Source organism: Elaeis guineensis, chromosome 15 (assembly GCF_000442705.2).
Source record: "Elaeis guineensis isolate ETL-2024a chromosome 15, EG11, whole genome shotgun sequence".
Classification (NCBI taxonomy): domain Eukaryota; kingdom Viridiplantae; phylum Streptophyta; class Magnoliopsida; order Arecales; family Arecaceae; genus Elaeis; species Elaeis guineensis.
Genome location: NC_026007.2, coordinates 61285587 through 61308846, shown reverse-complemented (window position 1 = coordinate 61308846; position 23260 = coordinate 61285587). Strand labels below are relative to the sequence as shown.

Below are 23260 nucleotides of genomic sequence, written 5' to 3'. Positions count from 1 at the left end.
GATGACTTCACCGCCTCCCATATTGTTATCCTCTCTGATCGCCGGCCCTCTCCTCCCCTCCTCTTTCTCCTCTGCTATGGTCGGTGGTGCACCGCCATCTTCTCAATCAGGAGAGATTCTTTGATCTCACCCTTCTCCATATCCAAACTTGGATCTGGCCTTGAAGGCTATATAGATCAGGATCACCGCCATAGCAGTGAGGAGGATGGTCGTGAAGACACAGGACACGGCAGCATCGTGCTTGCGGATGAGGTCATAGGCAAAGAAGTAGACTGTGATGACCACCGCCCTCATATTTATCGCCTTGAAGTACTTGGTGTCGGTTTTGTCCTCCATTGTTGCTACGCCGATAGGGGATTCACAGAGGAAGAACATGGCGGTGGTATAGACAGCAGCAGGGATAATGGCAAGCACAAGGAGGAAGGCAACCGGGTTGTTGCCGAAAAGATCGGATAAGAGGTCGGTGAAAATGACAGTGCTTAGACCCCCAGTAGCCCTTCAAGATCACCGACACTAACGACTATTAATTGATGAATGATGATGAGGATTTTGAAGTGGCCGACCAGCATCCGACGGTGGAGGTGAAGAGGAGAACTTAACTCTAGGGGTGAGGCTTTGCTCCAATTTGAGGAAATGAAGAAGAACAATGATGCTGTAGTTGGGAAATAGGAAGTGTTAGAAGAGAGATTTCTTAAGGAGTCCAAAGTCTTCGAGCCTAACTTAAGTTAGATGGCTAAACTTAGCCATCTTTTATATAATAAAAAATTATATTTAGAACTTGGGCTTGGGCCTGAATTTTGGGCTAGGATCGGATTTGTAGTCGGACTCAGGCCCGGGCCAGGCAAGTGGTAGGCTTGAGCCTAGCCCGATAATGAAATGGATTCTCTATCGGAGCCCAAATCTGAGCTGATTTTGTTCAGGCCTAATCCAAAGTCTAACCTACAATCAGATCGTCTCGAACCCATTTTCAGCCTTACCTATATGTTAGATGCTGAGTTATGATTGCCGATTTGCCACCCTATCCAGCATTATTTTACTGTTTTCTCGAGCAGGTCCTAATGTTGGATCCAAACCCAACCCAAAAGAAAATCGGATCAGGTTGGGCTGAATCTAATAAAAAAAATTTTACTCCAATGGATCATTCAGGTCAAATTAGGTCCATGTATAACTTGACCTCAAATCTAAAAAATTCAATCTAAATTTATAATCCTTAAACACTATTGTATCCATTTATTAACAATATTAATGATCTATAATCATATTTACTTTTTTCCATCGAAAATTCTGAGATTCTTTCTAACTATCCACCACCACTGTATCCTTATCATCACAACAATTATGTTCAAGTTTTCCATGTTATCCCCCTTAAAACATTACCCATTCCTTCACTCTTGATTTATAAATGAAATGGAAATGTTCTTCTCCGATTCCAATCATATCAATACCTCGAAAGCTGGAGAAAATACAGTGAAGAATGTATAGAAAATGCTTAAATTCTTGTATCATCAGATTGTTTATATCATAGATTTCAAGTCATACCCCAAACCCTCTGCCATTAGGTTCATCGAATGCACAAAATCAAAGCATCTGCACAATAAAACGTAGACAACAAATATAATGCCACAAGATAAACCTTCTATTTAAGTGTTGTCTTTCCATTTTTCCTTATATTTTTTATTGTATTTGCTTTGTTCATGACTTGAGTCATCTCAGAAACAAACTTGATGCATTCCTTGGACGTAGATCCACAATCAAATGATAATAGTGTTCGGTTCACATTATATTGAGTTTAGATTGAGTCGGACCATTGAACATGAGATTCAAAATCAATCTATAAAACTAAATGGATCAAATTGGATCGGATTGGTTCAGATTCTATAAACTTACATTCAACTAAAAAAATAAAATGGATTCAATTGTAGAATCCAGTCCGGCCCCATAATTTTTTTAAACTCTGATGGATTAAATCTAAGCGGATCAGGTCACGGGCCAATACAACCAACTTGCAGCTTAATTATAACTTCAAAACAATGCAAGGACACCACGGTAAGTGGGAATCCGGTTAAAACCAATTTTTTTAGACTAAACTACCCCTATGGCATCTTACTTTTTTTTCTAAGAACCCCATTGGCATCTTCACCGATGGAATTACCCTCCACCTTCTGGCATGCAAACTAAACAGCCACACGTTTTCGTCATTTAAATAAATGCTAGGGCAGTTTTGTCATTTAAGTCTGAGGAAAATCTAGCCTCTAATATTCCCCTTCGAGTGAACCCTCGTGGCCTCGCATCTTTCTTCCCCTCTCTCCCCTCTTCTTCTTCTCAAAGGTTCCTCGTTTCTTCATCGATTTGCGAATCTTTTTCCTTGAAATTTCTCTGTGAATAGCATTATATAGTTTGTTTTTTTTGTTTCTTTTTCCCGGATATCCGAGAAATTTGCCGTCATTCTCGCGCCCCAGCGGCTGTTGAAATCCATGTTCGTTTGCGATCCATGGATCCCTCTGTGACTCAGCCCGCTCCAGAGGTCGAAGAAGATGAGTGGGGTGATCTCTCTCTCTCTCTCATATTTCCGCACATAAATCTTGCTCTATTGGTCTTTTTTTATGTCGAGATTGTTGGTTGGTTGTTGCCAAGGATTCATACGTCTATAGAGAAACTTTGATTTATGTTTTTTCTCCATTTTTTAATCTTTAGTCGTGTTGGTTGGAAATTTTGGTATCAAAAAAGTGTTTTCTTGTTAAGATCCGTGAGAAATTTGTGTGTTTGAACGAATCTGTCTACAATTTGTAGACTTGGTGAGATTACTGAGTTGCTGTTGGTATAGATGTTATTACCATTTTCTTTTGTAGTTTTAGTCAATGATTTGGATTCTCGTAGAACAAATTCGAATTTGGTTGATTTATTTGTTGTTATGAAAACTTCCATTTGTTTCTCTATCAACCAATTAACTGGTGATGCGGGGGTTTGTTTGTATTTGGTGGAGTGATGAAATCATGGATAAAGGTCATTTAACCTTTTTAGTTTGGGTATAATTCAAAATGTATACGTTAGGCACATGGCGAGGGTAACAGCCTGTAGTACATCAGGAATAAAGCAAAGGAGGCCTGACTTATTTCGGAAGTCTGTAACTGGAGAGGGTTCCTTGATTAATCCTGAATGATGGAGACACATCTTTATTTAGGATACTCGGTTTATGCTAATATTTATGCTGAGAATTATGTTTTTGCAATAGAGTATCAAATGAAAAATACTGTTAGATATCCTCCATGACCAATTATTCTTTGTTATGAGTTACATGGAGCCTAACCTTGTACGACAAATGAAATCACCTGGCTTATCTCTATGCATGTATGGGGACCCTTTTTTTCTTAGAAGAAATAGTTGAGCGGAGCTTAAGTCACTTTCATTAAGAACATGAAAGATGTGATAAATCATGTTCAGGTTTTGCTGGGTAGCTGGAAGAAACAGTCGCAAAATTATAGTATAATAATGTAATATGATAATGTATAATATGATAATGCTATAATATAATTTGAAGGTGAAATATTTTTAATAGCCAGATGAGAAGATGAAAGAAACAGTCACAAAATGTGGCTTGCTCAAGTTCTCAGTTAGAGATGAAATGAATGTGAAGGATGATGGAGCGTCAGTCATGTAAAGGTTGCAGATATATTTATTGGAAGACTGTCATTGTCTGTTGGATTGAGCAAGTACATATGCATTCTAAGGGAATTTGTTATATGCTAGTTCAACAAAGCTGAATGCAATTTCAAAAGCAATCAAGGTTCCAGCTATTAGAATTAGAAGCTTCCACTTCTTTGGCCTTCTCGAGACTGAATGATCAATGATTAGAAGCATGTGATGCAGATCAAGAAGACCATGCAGCCTTGCCCTAAAGGTTTTTCTAGCTTTAAGACTAAAATAGTTTCTTTCTTTGAAGCCCGGAAAACATCAATTTGATTCTTGCTTATTTAGACAGCAGTTTAACTCTTTGGACATGATGAGGAGATTATTGAATGACTTTGACAAAATGTAAGCGTTGGAGTTAGCTATATTTTTCTTATCTTCTTTATGTATGAGATGATGTGAAGCCTATCAGCAGGTTGGGGATTCGGTAAGATATGGGGGGATGAATGCAATTTTTCCTTCGTTTTTCTTTTCCTGCTGATAAGGTCTGAACCCCATGGGATTGCTAAAAGGGGTCAAATGCATGTTGAGACTTCATGGTAGTGTGGACATGAGTAATGTTTGACCTATCTTTGACCCATTCCCTTCTCTCTCTCTCTCTCTCTCGCACTTGCTCGCTCGCTCTCTTTCTCTTTCTCTCTAACACACACACACAGCATTTCCAAAATTATTCATGACAACTTGCAAGAGTTTCTAGTAAGTACCATTGAAGTTCACTACCTTGATCCTTGGTAAACATGATGGACTCACTACCTTGAATATTGGACTCATCTATACAAATGTCACCCAGTGTCCCAAACAGGTCATTTCATATGTTAATCTCATTCCTGAATATTTTATGGTACAAATCAGGCCTAGTCCTGAATATTTTGTCTATTCCAGACATGTCTATTCATATGTTAACCTCATCCCTGAATATTTTGCGGTAAATATGAGACAGATTGGAAAGATAGCATTGACCCAGCTATCATCCTATCCACTTTTCAGTCTTAGTCATTTGATTAAATTTAAGTGCAGCCCAAGTGTAACCTAAGCCTAAATCTCTGTTTCCCCATTTCGCTCAATTTCTTCAGATCTGTCATCAGATCTGGCCAGTCTTGCAATAGAAAATCTCAAAGTAGGTTTTAAATCTAGTCATTTTTACCCTGAAATTTAATCATTTTTCATTTCCTCTGCCTTCCCTTCTTAAGCTTGTTCTTCCTCTGTCTTTTGGGAGATATGGCCAATATAGATTTTGAACAGTGAAGACCCTTCTCTTTAAACCTTAACCTCCCACTCTTTCATGTAGCCTAGGTGTAAAACCCTGCTTTTAGATAATCAAAGAATTGTTTTATCGACTCCTGTTGAGATGTATGATGCTTGTTTTCAATTTTGGCAGACTGATGTTTTCTCGAACAGGGTAAAACCAACATTCCAAAGCTGAAAAGTTTTCATGTCAAATAAAAATCCAAACCATATGCATGCATTGTCAACATTAGCACATTGTCGCAACATGGTTTTACCCAGGTGTTCATATGCTTCATGTGTTTGCTTCTCTAGAACCAAAAAATTGTTTTGATATTTATAAAAATATCAGTTTTACATCCATTTAAGAAAAACACTGAAGGGAGATATATGTCGTTTTTTATTTTTTATTTTTTTTATACATCTGTTCATATATTAAAGAAATGAAGACAACAAAGAAAAGAGAACATTTGGCTAACATGTGTAGGAGCTTTTGCCTTAGCATTTCCTCCTTTTTTGGCATTTGAAATTCTCTTATGTTGTTTCTATGCACATATGTTTCTTTATAGAAAATTATAGCTCCTTATGTTGTCTCTTAGGTTGTTTCTATGCACGTATGTTTCTCTATAGAAAATTATAGCTACTTAAGTTGTCATGTTAACATAGTTTGAGATTTTGTTGGTAATGTATGATAAGAGTAAAGAAAGAAAGAAAGAAAGAGAGAAAGAAAGAAAGAAATTCACCTGTGGGCTCAAAAATCATGTTGATAAAGGAACTAATGGTTGTTTTATGTTGAATCATATATTGCTGTCTCTGCATGGTTGATGTGAATTTGGTCCATTAGGATATATAACTTCTGGACTTAACAGCAGTTAACAAATCTACCCATTTTTCAAGGGGATAGGCACATGTTTGGTGTCCTAGTAGGGGTTGGTAAATGTCTCATGTGTTGTGGGAACTTGGTAGACTGCGTCATTTTGTCATTTTTTATTCTGGTTGATATGCTGGCATTAGTTTTTTTTATCTTTGTTTGCTTCTCTTCACAATCACCTATGTTTACAACTTAGTTCATGAGCAAGTCCTTTTGTATTTAACAATCATGGGATAGGAGTTGTTATTGAAGTTGGACTGGATGGATTATTGATCGTTATTTAGTATGATATATTAATTTCTGGATCAACTGGCTCTCCAAATGTACAATTGGTGCCTACGAATAGTTTCAGAAGTATCAATTTATTAGGTTTTATCTTACAGATACTGATGGGTTTGTGATCCCAAGTTTGAATGTTGGAGACTCTGATATTGGTAAACCAGATGTGCCAGGAGTAACAGATCGCCCACCTCCTCCAAAGGTCGGTCTTTAAAATATTTCTTTGCTGAAGCAGCTTTTATTATGTGTTTGACAGTTCTCAACAGAATCTATCTCCATTTTCCTTCATTTGAACATTCATATTCTGGTTGTATTCCCTTCAAACAGGCCATCAAGGAAGCTGAAAATATCTACCTGGGACCTCACGGGGCTCCGCCTTCTCAAGCCAAGCAGCAAGAGCTGAACGCAGCTGGCCGTAAGCAGCGTTTCAAGCAGAAGCTCAAGGAAGCAGATCATAAATTCTCTGGGACGGGGCATGAAAACAAGGTGGAAACCCTGAGACAACTTGTGGGCAGCAAGGTAAGCAGTGCACCCATGCCAAAGAGCTCTGCACGAGATTGGCTCGACCCACATTGCCATGAGTCTCAGTTTGAGAGGTACCGTCGTTAAGAGCATACTCAAGCAAACTCTAAGATACATATGTGGAACATCTTCTTTATGGTTTTAAAAGCCATAGTATCTACTAACAAGGGATGCATCCTTGTAATGAACTGTGGATATTGTCTATTATTACCGAATGTTTTATTACCCGCAATAAATGGATTGTGTTTCATCAGCATTCTCTCGTCTGGTTTTCTTGTCATTTTTTCCTTCATCATCAACCTTAATTACATGTTTATTGATTGTTGTTTGAATAATGCTTTGTGTGCTTTGTGCAATGTCTGTACCACATGCCAGTTATTCTATTTTGTCGAGCAGAATCAATGACATTCAAATTGATCATGGAAGTTCTTCAGTTGTCTCTGTTGATAGCATCATATGAATACCTCCATTTTCTGTCCATTTGTCATCCTATTTGAGGGATTGGCAGAAAGTGCAAAGAATCACATTACCATCACCTTTTATGATCCTTGTAGGAGGAAAAATATGTAGTTTCTGTTGTCATCTCTCATAGAGGGGTTTGTGTTCCATCAGTTGCCAGTTTTTCCAACATATTGTGACATAGAATTGAGCTACTCCAAAATGGCGACCATATATGATTTGTATGGGATACAAACGGTCTTCCATCATATGTATGGGTGCCTACGTCTCACTCATCTTTCTCTTCTTTTTTTTCCCAAACATAGAACCAGCAAAGCCCCAAATTCTTGCTCCCCTAATAACTGCATCCAAACCCTTAAATCCAGAAAGGAGAGAAGACCTTTATAAGAACTATGCGGTTAAATAGGTATGGATATTCTCTTTTCTTCCTTTTTTTTCTCCGTAATAAAATGTTTGCAGGAAAACTTATTTACAACTCCTGATTATTGTTCGCTTTCTTTTGGATTTCATGCATGCCCCATTCCCAAACCTGATTTGCAATCTTTTGCATCTGATTTGCTACACTTGTACAAAATAAAGTTCAATATCTGTGAACTTTATCCATGATTGTACCGCTATTAGCAGGACCAATCAATGCATTTCACGCATTTTCTGTAATCAGCAATTACTTGAAGTCTAAAAACCGTAGGGATTGTGTTATTTTAATCCTAATAGTTATTGCTCCCAACTATATTTTAAGTTTAATGTGGTAGGAGGTGGGGCAATTACCGGTCAGCAACGTTTTATTCACCGCTAAATGAGAAGCCACCCACTCGGGTCGGCCGCATTGCTGGCTCTGACTACATATGAAACGCAGTCCGCGGTGAGCCTTTGGGGGTCTGCCGGCAAGAGATATAGCATCCTGATACTTATAATTGTTCCGGAGTTTCCTGCCATTCCAGTATTATGTTGTTGGCTTTTGGGATCAGATTGGCGTAGGCCAAACCATTCGATGCAGATCTTGACTTGGCAAGCGGCATTGTTGTGTCATACAACTAGGTACCAATTTGAATGACGAGATCTTTAGACCTCGGTGGGAGTAAAAGCCTTCCACCCTAAAACCAAGCTGAGTCTCTATCAGGCTGCAAATGGATTAGGTTGATCCGTGAACCAACCTATCCTGACCTATTTAGATTCGATCTGACTCATTTTAAAGGACTCGTGAGGCCGGGTTAGATTTTAAAATTATATTCATTCTATTTTTTGAATCGGGATTGGGTTTATTGAATTCAAATCTGATCGGCTCAATCCAAACTCAGCATACAGGCCCAACCTATTAGAGCCTCTAAGCTGTGCTTTAAAACTTTTACGGGCCATATCTTTAACTTAGAGATAGGTTTAAATTTATTTTTATATCCTAAATTATCCTGAGAGCAATATTGCTTTTTATGCATTCTAAGTGGTTAATAAAGGTTGACTATGTGGTAGTTAAAATATAATTGGCTGCATTTGATTCCGATCATATCCAAACTCGAATTGTTGGATTGGGATCGGACTATATATGAATTTGACATAATCCGAATGATCAGTTGGATTAAAAATTTTGATTATAGATTTAATCCGATCCGATCTAATTTTTTATTGAGTTGGATCTAGATCTAATATTAAGACTCGATGAAGAAACCAGATCAAATCGGAGTCACCCATGACTTGATTTGATTCGACTCATTTGTACCCCTATTTCTACCTCTCCTTTTCAACCCTGATCCAATCTGTTTGCTCTCCTACGTCCACCTCTCTCTTCCAATTAAAAGTGAAAGAGGATTGGATAATATTCTGTTGGGTGGATGTCTGGCCAGGACACCACCTCCCAAGATCCTTTCAGTACCACGCGATGCAGCAGGAAGAAAGAAGAAACAAAACAAAAAGAAAAACAATCAAAATACGTGGATCAGCCACAAAAGGGCTCGCCTCCACGGAGCATGCAAACTTCACTATGAAAAAGAAAATTTTACAAGAAGAGACCTCACCCTCAACCTTTGTACACCCAATTCTCTCTCACCTGAAGTTCCCCTCACAAAAGCTCTCTCTCTCTTGGAGACCCCCCTGAACCCCTGAAGAGCCTGGCGACCGCTGTCCAGGAGCCTACTGCTCCTCTCTCACAGCGCCTCACGCCTCTCTCTCTCCTCTTGGTTCGTACGGCGGCGAGAAAATCGAATCCACACCCCTCTGTTTGGTCACAGGGCTTTTTATAGGTTTAAACGGGCTTTAAACCTTGATTAGAGAGGGTTTAGGAGTCCTAAACAAAGCCAAGAAAATCCCTGAACCGTCGGATCAAGACTGGGAGCCTCCTGGGTCGTTGGATCGCGCTCCGGTCCATGGAATAGTGCCGTGGACCGCGAGAAACGCGTGGGAAACGCCCACGCGGTCCACAGACCGTGTCCCGGTCCACCGGTGGGTGGATGTCTGGCCAGGACACCACCTCCCAACATATTCATTCAGATTTATTTTCGTATCTGAGTATATCCGGATATATAGGGATGGCAATAGATAGGATTTGGATCGGATATTGTACTATTCATCTTCAAATCCGAACTTAATATTCTATATCCAAAGCTTATCCGATACCTGATCGGATAAGAAAAGAGATACCCATCTCCATACCCAACGGATTCGGAAATACCCACGGCTAATCCATTTCTCCATACTCAACTCATACCCACCTCATGTCTATCCCATACCCTAAAAAAATAAATAATCAAAATAATTTTATGCATGTTATCAATCAAAATAAAATTACCAATTCAATATGAACATAATTTATAAGTTCAGATTTATAGAAATCAAACATAAAAATAGAATTACAATTCAATATAGAACATATAAATAATTAAAATAATTTTATACATATTATCAATCAAAATAAAATTACCAAAACAGAATTATAAACATGTATATTTGAGTATGGGTTCGGGTATACCCATATCCATAGGTTCGGATCGAGTTCGATTTCGAATTTGGGTAGAAACCAGTCTATCCATATTCTATCCATATCCGTGTTACAGTTTTCGGATTTTACCCAAATCCGAATCCAAATCCGATCAAATCCTATTTTTCGAATTTGATCGGATTTGAATAGGATGCATACCCATCAGATCGGATCGATTTTGCCATCCCTACGGATATAGATAGAATTTGAAGCATCTCACTCATATATGTATTTATATCCATATCCATAAAAAAAAAAATATTGATATAAATAGATAATTATATGATTCAACTTTAAACTTAATATATATATATATATATTAAAATAAAAAATTTTCAGTGAAGAAATCTCCATCCGTCACGTTTGTCAAATGTAAATACCTCTATCCGTCGCGTGTTGTAAAAAAAAAAAAAAAACAGATAGATCCTCGAGAATATGCTGGACTACACATGGGCATTGCGGCGCTCGAGAGGTTCGGGGAAGGAGGCTTTTGTGCCTCCATTTGACATCTGAGACCACGCCGCATGGAATTGGTTGTTGGCCTTCGTATTGCATGCACCAGGTGCAATTGGACCGTGTCAAATTCCACGGTGGATAATACGCCACATCATGTCAAATTCCACGGTGGATAATACGCCACGCCACCGTTTTACCAAGTTCTGATTGCGTGCAATCCACCGTGCATATGCTCTGGGGTTTTTCTTGATTCATGATTTGCCCCGATTCATTTGCATACAGTGCATGCAATAATTTCTCCTGCATCTATTGGTGCATGCGGATGCGGTCACCCGCCCACAAGATATATATATATATATATATATATATATAATATTATATTATATTAATTAAAATATTAATAAATTTATTATTAAACTATAAATATTATATTAACATAATATAATATATATTAATAAAACAAATTATTATGATTTAATATTATATTATAATATATTAATATTATTTTTATATTAATATAAATATAATAACATTATTTAAATAAAATTTAGGAGCAAAATATATAGTTTTATATTTATTAAAAATATAATAAATATTTTATATAATATTTGAAAAAAATGGATGCTCAGTATAGTGTCACTGCTCGTGAAAGGAACAAGACGAGGGTTGAAGTTAGCTGCGATTCCTTGACGTCATCCACGTCGTCATCTTGGGGGTTGGAGAGGATGGATTTAAACAAATCAATGGGGATTGAGGGATGGGCAAAAATTGAAAGAAAGAAGAAAAGAGCGAAGAGAGAGAAAAAAGATAATTGAAATAATCTTCTGTAGCAAATAATTGGAATTAGATAGCTTAAAAATTGATTAATTTAATGATGGTTGAAAATGGATAAGCTTTGTTTGCAGTCATCCAGTAACTTCGTTGGTACAATCCTCGCAATGAATGCATATTTGCAAGATTTGAGAGATATTTTTAAAATATATATAGAATAGATATAATAAAATAAATAATAAAATCAAATATTATTTTAAAAAAATTACATCCCATGCATCGAATAGGGTTATAAGCTAGTATTTGATTCTTCTTATAATCCTATTTAATTTTATGTAATATTTATTATCTTTTAAAAAAATATATAACTACAAGACATGTTATTAATTTAATTTATTATTTATTTAGTAATATATTTGGTATTGTTGTCGTAAAATTCAATTATATGATTTATATTTATATTTATATTCATATTTTTAATATTTGACTCATATCGTATTAAATAATATAAATATAAATTTTTATAATAAACAATATCTACTTCTATATTCATATTTAGCAAATAAAATAAGTATGAGTCTAGTGATATTAGATCGAATTTCGGTCCTACTTGTGATCCCTCCGCAGCCACTTCTTCGCCCACAGGCCTCGACGTCTCCTGTGCTTTACTTAATTAATTCTAAAAAAATTATTTATAAAAATAATTTAATTTCTAACTTATTTATCAAATTGATGCAAACATGATAAAATGCCATTCAAAATGACATTTTATGATGGCTACGTCACCCACCTTTTTTCTTCATTTTCTACATAGACGATCGAAAAAAAAATTAAAATCGCCAAATCAAATGGTGTTTTTTAAAACGCCATTTGAAATGGCATTTTTGAAAATGTCATTTCAAATGACGTTTTAAGAAAACACCATTTTATTTGACGATTTTAATTTTTTCTCCAAAAAAAGAAAAAAATAAAAAAAATAAAAATTATAATTTTAAATTTATAAAAAAATAAAAAATTATAATTTTGATTAAAATAAAAATCATCATTTCAAATTAGTATCCCCATTTCAAATTATCTTTTCAAAAAAATATCTGAAAAAAATTGATGTAAATAAAAAATAAAAAATATCATAAAAAAGAATTAAAAAAATAAAAATTATAATTTTAAATTTTAAAAAATAAAAATTTTAATTTTAATTCGAATAAAAATCATCATTTAAAATTACAATACCCTTTTCAAATTAATTTAAAAAAAATATCATAAAAAAAGAAAAAAATGAGAAAAAATTATAATTTTAAATTTTAAAAAATAAAAATTTTAATTTTAATTCAAAAAAATAATTTTAAATTATTTTCTCTATTTAAAATTAAATTTTCTTAAAAAATATTTCAAAAAAAATCTAAAAAAAATTAAAAAATTAAAAAATACCATAAAAGAAGAAAATAATGAGAAAAAAAAATTATAATTTTGAATGAATTTTAAAAAATAAAAATTCTAATTTTAATTCAAATAAAAAACATCATTTCAAATTATTTTTTCATTTAAAATTTATTTTTTTTTAAAAATCTTAAAAAAATATTAAAAAATTAAAAAAATAAAAAGTATGATAAAAAATAAAAAAAAATGGGAAAAAATAAAAATTATAATTTTAAGTTTAAAAAAAATAAAATTTTAATTTTAATGAAAATAAAAACATCATTTCAAATTACTTTCTCCATTTCAAATTAATTTATTTAAAAAATATTCCAAATAAAGGATAAAAATACCTAAAAAAATATAATAAAAATAGAAAAAAATGATAAAAATAGGAAAAAATTATAATTATAATTTCAAATTATAAAAAATTTAAATTTAAATTTTAATTCAAAAAATAAAAGAAATAAAAAATATCATAAAAAATTGAAAAAATGGGAAAAAAATAAAAATCATAAAGTAAAATTTAAAAAAATAAAAATTTTAACTTTAATTCAAATAAAAAATATCATTTCAAATTACTTTCCCCATTTTAAATTATTTTTTAAAAAAAATATCTGTAAAAAAAAAAATTGGTGTAAAAAAAATAAAAAATACCATAAAAAAAGAGAAAAAAATTGAATTGAAAAAAAATAAAAATTCTAATTCTAATTCAAAAATAAAAAATTATAATTTTGAATTTTAAAAAATAAAAATTATAATTATAATTCAAATAAAAAATATCATTTCAAATTACTAAATTAATTTAAATTTAAATTTTTAAAAAATATTCCAAACAAAGGAAAAAATACCTAAAAAAATGCCAAAAAGGGTACAAATGGGAGAAAATTAAAATTAAAATTTTAAATTATAAAAAATTTAATTTAAATTCCAAAAAATAAAAAAAAATTCCATAAAAGAAGTGAATAAAATAGAAAAAATGGTAAAAAAATAAAAATTATAATTATAAATTAAAAAAATTAACTTTAATTCAAATAAAAAATTATCATTTCAAATTACTATCTTCATTTTAAATTAATTTTTTTATTTAAAAATCACATAAAAATAACTAAAAAATTTAAAAAATTAAAAATATCATAAAAAAATAAAAAAAAATAAAAATTGAAATAAAATGTCAAAGGGAATGGCGTTTTTGAAAATGCCATTCCTTTTGGTGTTTTTGAACCATAAGACCCAAGAAAAAAGAAAACCCTCTTCTCCCTCTTCACCCTCTTCTCCGGTATTTCTCCGGCTTCTCCGACATTTTCTCCGACGACACGGCAGCGAGCTCCTGACGGCGATGAGCTCCCTCTTCTCTCTTTTCTCTTCCTCTCTTTCTCTTTTCTCTCCCTCTTCCTCTCTCTCTCCCCCTCTTTTTTCTTGGTTCGTCGGTGACAGACGACCGGCGGTAGGCCCGCACGCCCCCCCGATTGGTCCGCCGGTGGCCGCCCCGCTCCTCCCCTTCCCTTGGCTGGCCCCCTCTCTCTCTCCTCTTCCTCTCTCTCTCCCTCTTCCTCTCTCTCTCCTTCTTTTTCCTTGGCCCGTCGGCGACAGACGGCCGGCGGTGGGCCCATGCGCCCCCCCGGTTGGTCCGTCGATGGGCCACCGGCGGCTGCCCCACCCCTCCCCTTCCCTTGGCCGGCCCCCTCTCTCTTTCCTCTTCCTCTCTCTCTCTCTCTTCTCTCCCTCTTCCTCTCTCTCTCCCCCTCTTTTTCCTTGGCCCGCCGGTGATAGATGGCCGGCGGCGGGCCCGCACGCTTCCGTCGGTTGGTCCCCGGTGGGCCGCCAGCGGCCGCCCCGCCCCTCCCCTTCCCTTGGCCGGCCCCCTCTCTCTTTTCTCTTCCTCTCTCTCTCTCCCTCTTCCTTCCCTCTTCCTCTCTCTCTCCCTCTTTTTGCTTGGCCCGCCGGCGACAGCCGACCAGCAGCAGTCCCGTGCGCCCCCCATGTGGTTGGTCCACCGGTGGGCCGCCAGCGGCCGGCCCGCCCCTCTCCTTCCCTTGGCCGGCCCCCTCTCTTTTTCCTCTTCCTCTCTCTCTCTCTCTCCCTCTTCCTTCTCTCTTCCTCTCTCTCCCACTTTTTTCTTGGCCCGTCGATGACAGCCGGTCGGTGGTGGTCCCCTTCCCTTGGCCGGCGGCCTCCCCGCCCCACCCCTCCCCTTCCCTTGGCCGGCGGCGGGCCCCTTCCCTTCCCTTGGCTGGCCGCCCCGCCCCATCCCCACCCGCGGTGGCCCCTCCCCGACGATGGCCCCGCTGCGGCGGGCCCCACGGCAGGCCCCGATGATAGCCCCACGGCGGCCCCCCGCGGCAGGACCCGACGACGGGCCCCGACGACGGCCCGACTGTGGGCCCCGGTGGTGGCCCCACAGTGGCCCCTCAACGGCGGGCCCCCGATGGCGGTCCCGTGGCGGCCCTCTGGTGGCGGGCCCTGCGGCGGGCCCGTGCAGCCCTGCGGCGTCCTTCTATTTCGATCTTTTTATTTTTTTTATTTTTATCTCATTATTTTTTATTTTTTATTTTTGTCTCATTAGATTCAGATTTATTTTAAAATTTGATTCGATCATAATTTAAAAATTTTAAAATATATTGTATTTCATGAAAACGTAGACCTATCAGTTGACCAATATAAGATATTCTACGATATCCATATAAAATATATATTTGATTATATATTTTTGTACAGTTACCATAAAATATATACATTGGTCAATTGATTGTCTAGTTTGGACAGTTTGAGAATTATATTTAATTCTATAGCTAATTACATTATTTGAATGATATGCGGAGAATTCGAGAGAAATTTCAGACAGTATTTTTCTTTAGTTCTCCTCACACATTTTCAGTCGTGTGGGGAGAACTAAGAGAAAATACCGCCAAAATTTTTTTCGGTTCTTTTTGCGTATCATTTGATTAATGTAATTAACCTATAGAATTAATGCAATTCTCGAATGGGATAGGATCTATCTGTACCTATTTATTGATGATATGATACATTTATCATGTAAATCTTTTGAAATGATAAAATAATTAGTAATATCAAATTTTTTGATTTTGATTTTATCATAGGTTTCTCTGAGAAAATGGCCAGTACTCGAGTTCGTATACTATTGTATTATGATGGCATGATACAAAATGACGAAACTGGTGTGCAGTACAGTCACCTTACAAATCGAATGATTAGAGTATCTTCATCATTATCACGTCAAGAATTATTGGACCATTTATACAGCAGTATTCCTGTAGACAAAGAAAAATATGAAATAAAATTGAAATGAAAATTTCCTAATCTATCGAGATAATTAATGAAGAGCAAGTATATCTTAGTTCCAATCGATGACGATGAAGATGTCGAAGAAATACTGACCTTTCTTTTGAAATTTTTAGAATGTCGATTTTTAGAATTATATATTGAAAAGGAAGATGTATCGAGCTTTGCATACTATAGTTGGCTTTTAATTCAAGCGGATAATAATGTTGGGCCTTCCTCACCTTTCGTAACTCCTATGGTGCAAATCGATAGTATTGAGGCCATATTTGCAGAACAACATTCTACTACCGCCATCGCTGTTCTAGGATACTTCAACACACTTCAACTTCAAGTAGTGGAAGAAATTAAAGACTCCGAAGATATATTTTCGTCATTATTTTATGTATTTCTGTGAGATTGTATTTGAGTATACGTGTTTAATATCCAGAGATGAACTGAATTTTGTGTTTAAGTTGTATTGTACTGCGGTTGTTAGGTGGTATCCTGTTACCTGATACTTCATCGAATAAGATGAAGTTGATGTTTTTGCCATTATTAGAGGATTTAGACTTCGCTTGTAGACTCAGTTGGGGCAGTGCAGTACTAGCTTGCTTGTACAGAGCTATGTGTCGGGGTTCTTATGCTGATCAGAGCGAGATTGATGGTTATCTTGTATTATTACAAGTATGTGAATTAAAAATTTTTATTTTTAATATTCAATTATAGTTCACATTGGGTATATCATATATGACTTTTTTAAAATTTGCATATTTGGGTATAGAAGCGTATGCCGACTATCAGTCCATTACGACGACAGTTGCTCGAGATGCCATCAAAGCAGCATAATCCTAATATTTCATTCAGACTAGACGGATCATTGGGATATAGGTATAAAAATATTACCTTTTTTACTTGAAATTTACTATTTTAAATCCGATAAAATTTATTTAACATGAGTAGATTGTGAAACAGATGGAACGTTGTATTCAATGTTCATCACGTATCGACGAGAGTGGCACGGGTTTATAGGTGCCAGTTGGATACATTAGTTGATACATATAGACGGATAAATTTAATTTTTTTGTAAATATTATTTTACAGTATTTATAATCCATTAAAATTTTAGCTTACTAATTTTTTTTATTTTAACTCTATTAGTTTTTGTGGGAGCCATATACAGATAAGATATTGGCTACATTGCTGCAAATGTGTACAGTTGGACATGACATATGGACTACTAGGGTACCACTTATTTGCTTTGATGTGGTAGAGTGGCATCTTTCTGATCGTGTCCTGCGGCAGTTTGGTCAGATTTAGGGCATCCCAGAGCAGTTTGATACCAGCCAGGGACTTCATCGTATTGATCGACGAGGGAGAGCTCGTATTGACTGGCGTATCAGACATGCAGAGTACATCGATATTTGGGATGCACGTCGAGATAACATTGTTCATGGTGATCCCATTTTGAGAGGCCGTTCATATTTCGAGGACTACATGGCTTGGTTTTTTAGCATTATAGTGTGAATCATTGGACAGCCTCGGTATGCAGTTTCCAGATACGAAGGCGAGAGTTCTGCTATGCGTCTTTTGGTAAGACTACAAAAATTAGTTTATGTTGTTTGTGTTATGCAATTTATTTTATATTTTACAGTATATTGACTGCTTTATTTTTATTTTGTAGACTGATTTTATGTCGGGTCTTGTGTTGGACGCTCATCGTGCTTTATCTACGACTGATGAGGACGAACGGATTCGATTACTGCATGAGATAGAGAGAATAAATTTCAGAACATTGGTGGCAATTGGTGTTGATCCATATAGCTGTGCACCTTGGTATGGAGCAGCCGATGCGCCAGATATGAGATATACGCCGTCACCATATGTTCCACATATGTCATCACCGCATATTCCGCAGATGTCATCACTAGATGCTGCACAGATGCCATCGCCTTTTGATCCACAAATGGCAGCGCCTTCTTCCTACATCCCCCAGATGACATCATCGGGTACCAGTTGGCCACATGAGTATGATACTTTCTTTTCAAGCCCATCCGTGTATGCAGATGAGAGGGTTGAGTGGGTCGCTCAGTCCGTAGATGATCCGACAGCATCAGTTATTCCTGAGCAGCATGACCAGCAGACCTTCACTGATATAGAGGAGGAGCTATCACAGCAGGAGCAGGAGCAGCCGTTAAAGACCTTTCTGAGAAGGTCCAAGCGACCACGGGCACCACAACGTCCTCATGGGACTTAGTCTGATTTAAATTTGTACTTAGTATTTTTAAAATTTTTATTGTACTATTTTTTGTACACTTGATATTTTTATTTTATTTAATATTATTAATTATTAATTTTATTTTATATTATTTAATTTTAAGTGATCGGATATTATGCTTTGTGAATATGAATATACATACTCTAATGTGTCTCAGAACATTAGGAGAAAAAAAATTATGCTAAAAGGACTATAGAAATTATAACATAAATAATAATAATATATCAGATAATTTAATTATATCTCTAAAAATATCTAAAAATAAGTTAAATCAGACAAGTCGGTGGAGAACCATCAAAGTTCAAGCCGATATATGAGATGAATCGAACCGTACTGGTACATCTCGATCTGGTACGAACACGAACAGCTACATACGGTGCGGTATGGAGAAAAAAAATTAATTAATTTGAAATGGAGAAAGTAATTTGAAATGATATTTTTTATTTGAATTAAAATTAAAATTTTTATTTTTTTTAAATTTAAAATTATAATTTTTATTTTTTTCTCATTTCTTTCTCATTTTTTCTTTCTTATGGTATTTTTTATTTTTTTAATTTTTTAAGATTTTTTTGGGATATTTTTTTAAAAAAAATTAAATGGGAAAAATAATTTGAAATTATGTTTTTTATTTGAATTAAAATTTGAATTTTTATTTTTAAAATTGAAAATTATAATTTTTATTTTTTTTTCTTTGTTTAGAATATTTTTTAAAAAAATTAATTTGAAATGGGGAAAGTAATTTGAAATGATGTTTTTTATTTTAGTTAAAATTAAAAATTTTATTTTTTAAATTTAAAATTATAATTTTTATTTTTTTCTATTTTTTTCTTTTTTATGGTACTTTTTATTTTTTATTTTTTTTGACATATTTTTTTAAAAATATTAATTTAAAATGGGGAAAGTAATTTGAAATGATGTTTTTTATTTTAATTAAAATTAAAATTTTTATTTTTTTAAATTTAAAATTATAATTTTTATTTTTTTCTCATTTCTTTCTCATTTTTTCTTTTTTAATGGTATTTTTTATTTTTTTAATTTTTTAAGATTTTTTTTGAAATATTTTTTTTAAAAAAAATAATTTTAAATTTTGAAAATAATTTAAAATGATGTTTTTTATTTGAATTAAAATTAAAATTTTTATTTTTTTCTCATTTTTTATGATATTTTTTATTTTTTTAATTTTTTAATATTTTTTTGAGATATTTTTTAAAAAGTTAATTTTAAATGGAGAAAATAATTTGAAATGATATTTTTTATTTGAATTAAAATTAAAATTTTTTATATTTTAAAATTCATTCAAAATTATAATTTTTATTTTTTTCTCTTTTTTTTCTTCTTTTATGATATTTTTTTAAAAAAATTAATTTGAAAAGGAGATTATAGTTTGAAATGATGATTTTTATTTGAATTAAAATTAAAATTTTTATTTTTTTTAAAATTTAAAATTATAATTTTTATTTTTTTTTAATTTTTTTATGATATTTTTTATTTTTTTTATACTAATTTTTTTCAGATATTTTTTTTAAAAGATAATTTGAAATGGGGATACTAATTTGAAATGATGATTTTTATTTTAATTAAAATTATAATTTTTATTTTTTTATAAATTTAAAATTATAATTTTTATTAATTTTTTTATTTTTTTAAAAAAAAATTAAAATCATCAAATTAATTGACGACCTGTTACATTCGCGACGGTACTCAAAGTTTACTGCAATTCGGGGAATTTCGATGGTTTACTTAATGGGTATGAGGAAATGAAGGTACTGGGCGTGAAGCCAAATGTGATCATTTATACCACATTATTGGATGCCATGGGCTAGGCTGGGTGGCCGTGGAAAGTGAAGACTATCTTTAAAGAGACGGGTAAGAAGGGGTTGGTGCCTGAGAGGGCAACATGGCGCTGCTCTCCTGCAATCCTATTGCTAGGCTCGTTATGCTGAGGATGTGCTTAGTGTTTGTAGGCAGATGAAGGAGGAAAGGATGGAGATGAATGTGATCTTGTATAACATGCTCTTGTGGATGTGTGCTGATATTGGTTGTGTCGATGAAGCAGCCAAGATTTTTGCAGAGATGAAGGGATTGCCTGATGAACGTAAGCCTGATAGCTGGAGCTCTTCAGCTTTAATCACTGCATATGCTTGTAGCAAAAATGTTTCGGAGGTAGAAGGCTTGTTGAATGAGATGTTGGAAGCTGGATATTGGCCAGATATCTTTGTGCTTACTTCAATCATCCAGTGTTATGGGAAAGCTAGACAGACGGGTGATGTTGTGAGAACTTTTGACAAGCTATTGAAATTGGGCATGACTCCAGATGACCGGTTCTGTGGTTGTCTTCTGAATGTGCTGACCCAGACGCCAACAGAAGAATTAGGGAAGGTGATTGATTGTATAGAGAGAGCTAATGTCAAGTTGGGCTCCTTAGCGAATCTGCTAGTGGATGAAGGAGCTGGAAATGGGACAGTCAAAAAAGAAGCTGAAGAGCTTTTTAGCAACATCATTAATGAAGTGAAGAAGGCTTATTGTAATTGTTTGATAGATCCCTGTGTAAGCATCAATCGGTCCGAAAAAGCTTATGTGCTTCTGGATATGGCACTTCATCTGGAGATATATACAGATCTTCCATCAAAATCTCCCACACGGTGGTCTTTACACGTGAAGAGTCTCTCACCTGGAGCAGCTCTGACTGATTTCAGTGTCTGGATGAATGATTTGTCTAAGGCCTTAGAGAATGGGGAGGAGTTGCCCCCACTGCTAGTTATTCATATGGGGCATGGGAAGCATAAATATTCGGATAAAGGCTTGGCACCTGTGTTAGAGTCACACTTGAGAGAATTGAATGCGCCATTTCATGAGGCACCAAATACGGCTGGATGGTTTCTGACCACAGAAGTTGCTGCTAAGTCATGGTTGGAGTTGAGTAATTCATCTGAGCAGTTGCTGCTTAGGTTGTATCATTAGGAAAAAGAATTGTGCCTGTAAGGAACATTTTCCTCCATGCAGATGAAATATCATTTTGATTTTCTCGCACATATTCAGAGGTTTTTGTGCTTTAGATGTTTTCTTTGGCATATGTTTCCAGCTTAATTCATGTTCTTGTTTTCCTGTTTCTCCCTATAGCTTGCCGATAACATTTCTGTGCCCTAATCATCGATTCTTGTTATTAATATTTTCAGTATATATGGAGTGATGTCAAATGAAGAAGCTGATCCCTTATTGACAAAAAATGTTTTCAACCATTTGAGAATATGCACAGCTTCCTTTGTAATATATTCACCATTCTATTAGAATAAGTCAGTCTTTGCAGCTCCATCTACAAGCTCCTAAATTTTGTTTTTAATTTCCATGCATTTATCATTGATTTTTTATTCTTGAACAAGAAGCAGACTTCTTAAAATGTTTCTATTCCTCCTTGTTGCAGACTTCCTACATGCTTGAACAAGAAGCAGACTTGTTGCATGGATGTGAAAAGAGAATCAAATTCAGTCATGTGTCCAAGTGTCTGAGTTGGTGGAAGGGGAAAAAAAAGGAGATATAGAGATACATAGAAAATATATATATATATATATATATATATATATATATATATATATATATATATATATATATATATATATATATATTATATTTCCAGCATATGCATCTTTCTTATCCAAACTTCTAGTTAGTTTATGGATTTTGAGAAACAGTATTTCGTAAAGTTATTTTAAAACTTACATTTTGACCAATTTCTGAAAAGAAGAAAAGCTGTTTTTAAAAAGTTTTCATAAGTATCCTAGTGGTAACTGATTTAAATACATATCGGATACAAATTCTAGAAGCTTGACGTGAGTATCCAAGCAACACAGGCTGAACATAATCATAATCATGAACAAGTCTCACTACAGGTTATCTGGAGAAACTTTACATTAAAACTTTATTAACTACTACTATTTAGGTATATTATTGTCAGAAACAGTTTTCAGATTTATTGATTTCAATGTAGATTTAATTTTAGTCTCTTTGTAATAATATATGGGCTTGTTCAGCTTCATCTGAATTCCTCCACCCTCGTACTGCAGTTGTCTGTGAGTCATAAAAAAGTAATGATTCAAATCCATCTAAAGAAGTAGTTTGTATTGGAGCAAAAAGTTGTGTTCAAGAAAGAAGTAAATTATATTACAGAACATCTTGGAAAAAAAGTTTTGAATGGTTTTAGAAATTTTCACAATAATCATGAATTCCATTCACTAGTTTCTAATTTCTTCATTAAGATAACTTTGAAAGAAAAAAGCTTCTAATGAAAGAAACTGCCATGAACTTCATAATGCATCAGAGAATTGTCGCTAAACCATTTCAAAATTATTCCAAATACATGTATATTTTTCTTTTTTCTGGTTTCAGAACTTCTTACAAGGTCTGGTTTGGCAGATCTCTCTCTCTCTCTCTGGTGCATGTCTGTCTCTTTTTTTCCCTTCATCTGGTTCGTGGGGAGGATCCTCACTCTAGTTACAATCCATAACTTACTCCGTACATCACCTATCCCATTGTACGATGCGGCAAGGCATCTGCGCAGGGAAACTTTTTAATGGATTTGGACCCCTTAGCATTTATCTGAAAAAATGAGGATATGACACTCAATTTTCATGCATAAGTAGAATGATGCTGGGTTATTAATGTAATCTTATTCGTAAATATTGTGTTTACTGACTCCAACTTGATGCTGGGTCAACAAGGCTGAAACGTCATTACTCTAAGAAAACTACATAGAATTGCTATAATGAATCCCAGTAGTAAATTAGAAAACATAGCTTGTACATGGAATTTGTCCTCGTCCTTCCTGCAGTTATGAGTGCTTCATAACCATGGGATTCAACTTTCTGAGTTAAAAGGTATCTAATGCAAAGCATCCATCCATGGTTGCAGAATTTGGTATGCTCTTAGAATTAAAACCATTCTGTATCTTTTGAATCTTCATCATGTTATTTTTTGTCTTTCAGCACATTTGAGACATGTTTTGTTCGAGTCTAGTGACACTCTGACAATCTTGCAGAATTATTCCATTCAATATCAG

The 23260-nt window shown here is 34.7% G+C and overlaps 2 protein-coding genes across 2 annotated transcripts; both read left to right on the top strand.

Moving 5' to 3' along the window:
* The first annotated feature begins 2287 nt into the window (after positions 1-2287).
* On the top strand, positions 2288-6839 carry LOC105058133 (uncharacterized). The gene is made up of 3 exons (XM_010940944.4): positions 2288-2543; positions 6166-6263; positions 6389-6839. Exons 1-3 carry the CDS (start codon positions 2492-2494, stop codon positions 6668-6670), a joined length of 432 nt encoding a protein of 143 aa, XP_010939246.1. The 5' UTR covers positions 2288-2491; the 3' UTR covers positions 6671-6839.
* A 13051-nt stretch (positions 6840-19890) lies between these two features.
* Positions 19891-21298, top strand: LOC105037549 (pentatricopeptide repeat-containing protein At4g16390, chloroplastic-like). The gene has a single exon (XM_019847840.3). The coding sequence runs from the start codon at positions 20176-20178 to the stop codon at positions 21166-21168; it is 993 nt and encodes a 330-aa protein (XP_019703399.1). The 5' UTR covers positions 19891-20175; the 3' UTR covers positions 21169-21298.
* Positions 21299-23260: the final 1962 nt, after the last annotated feature.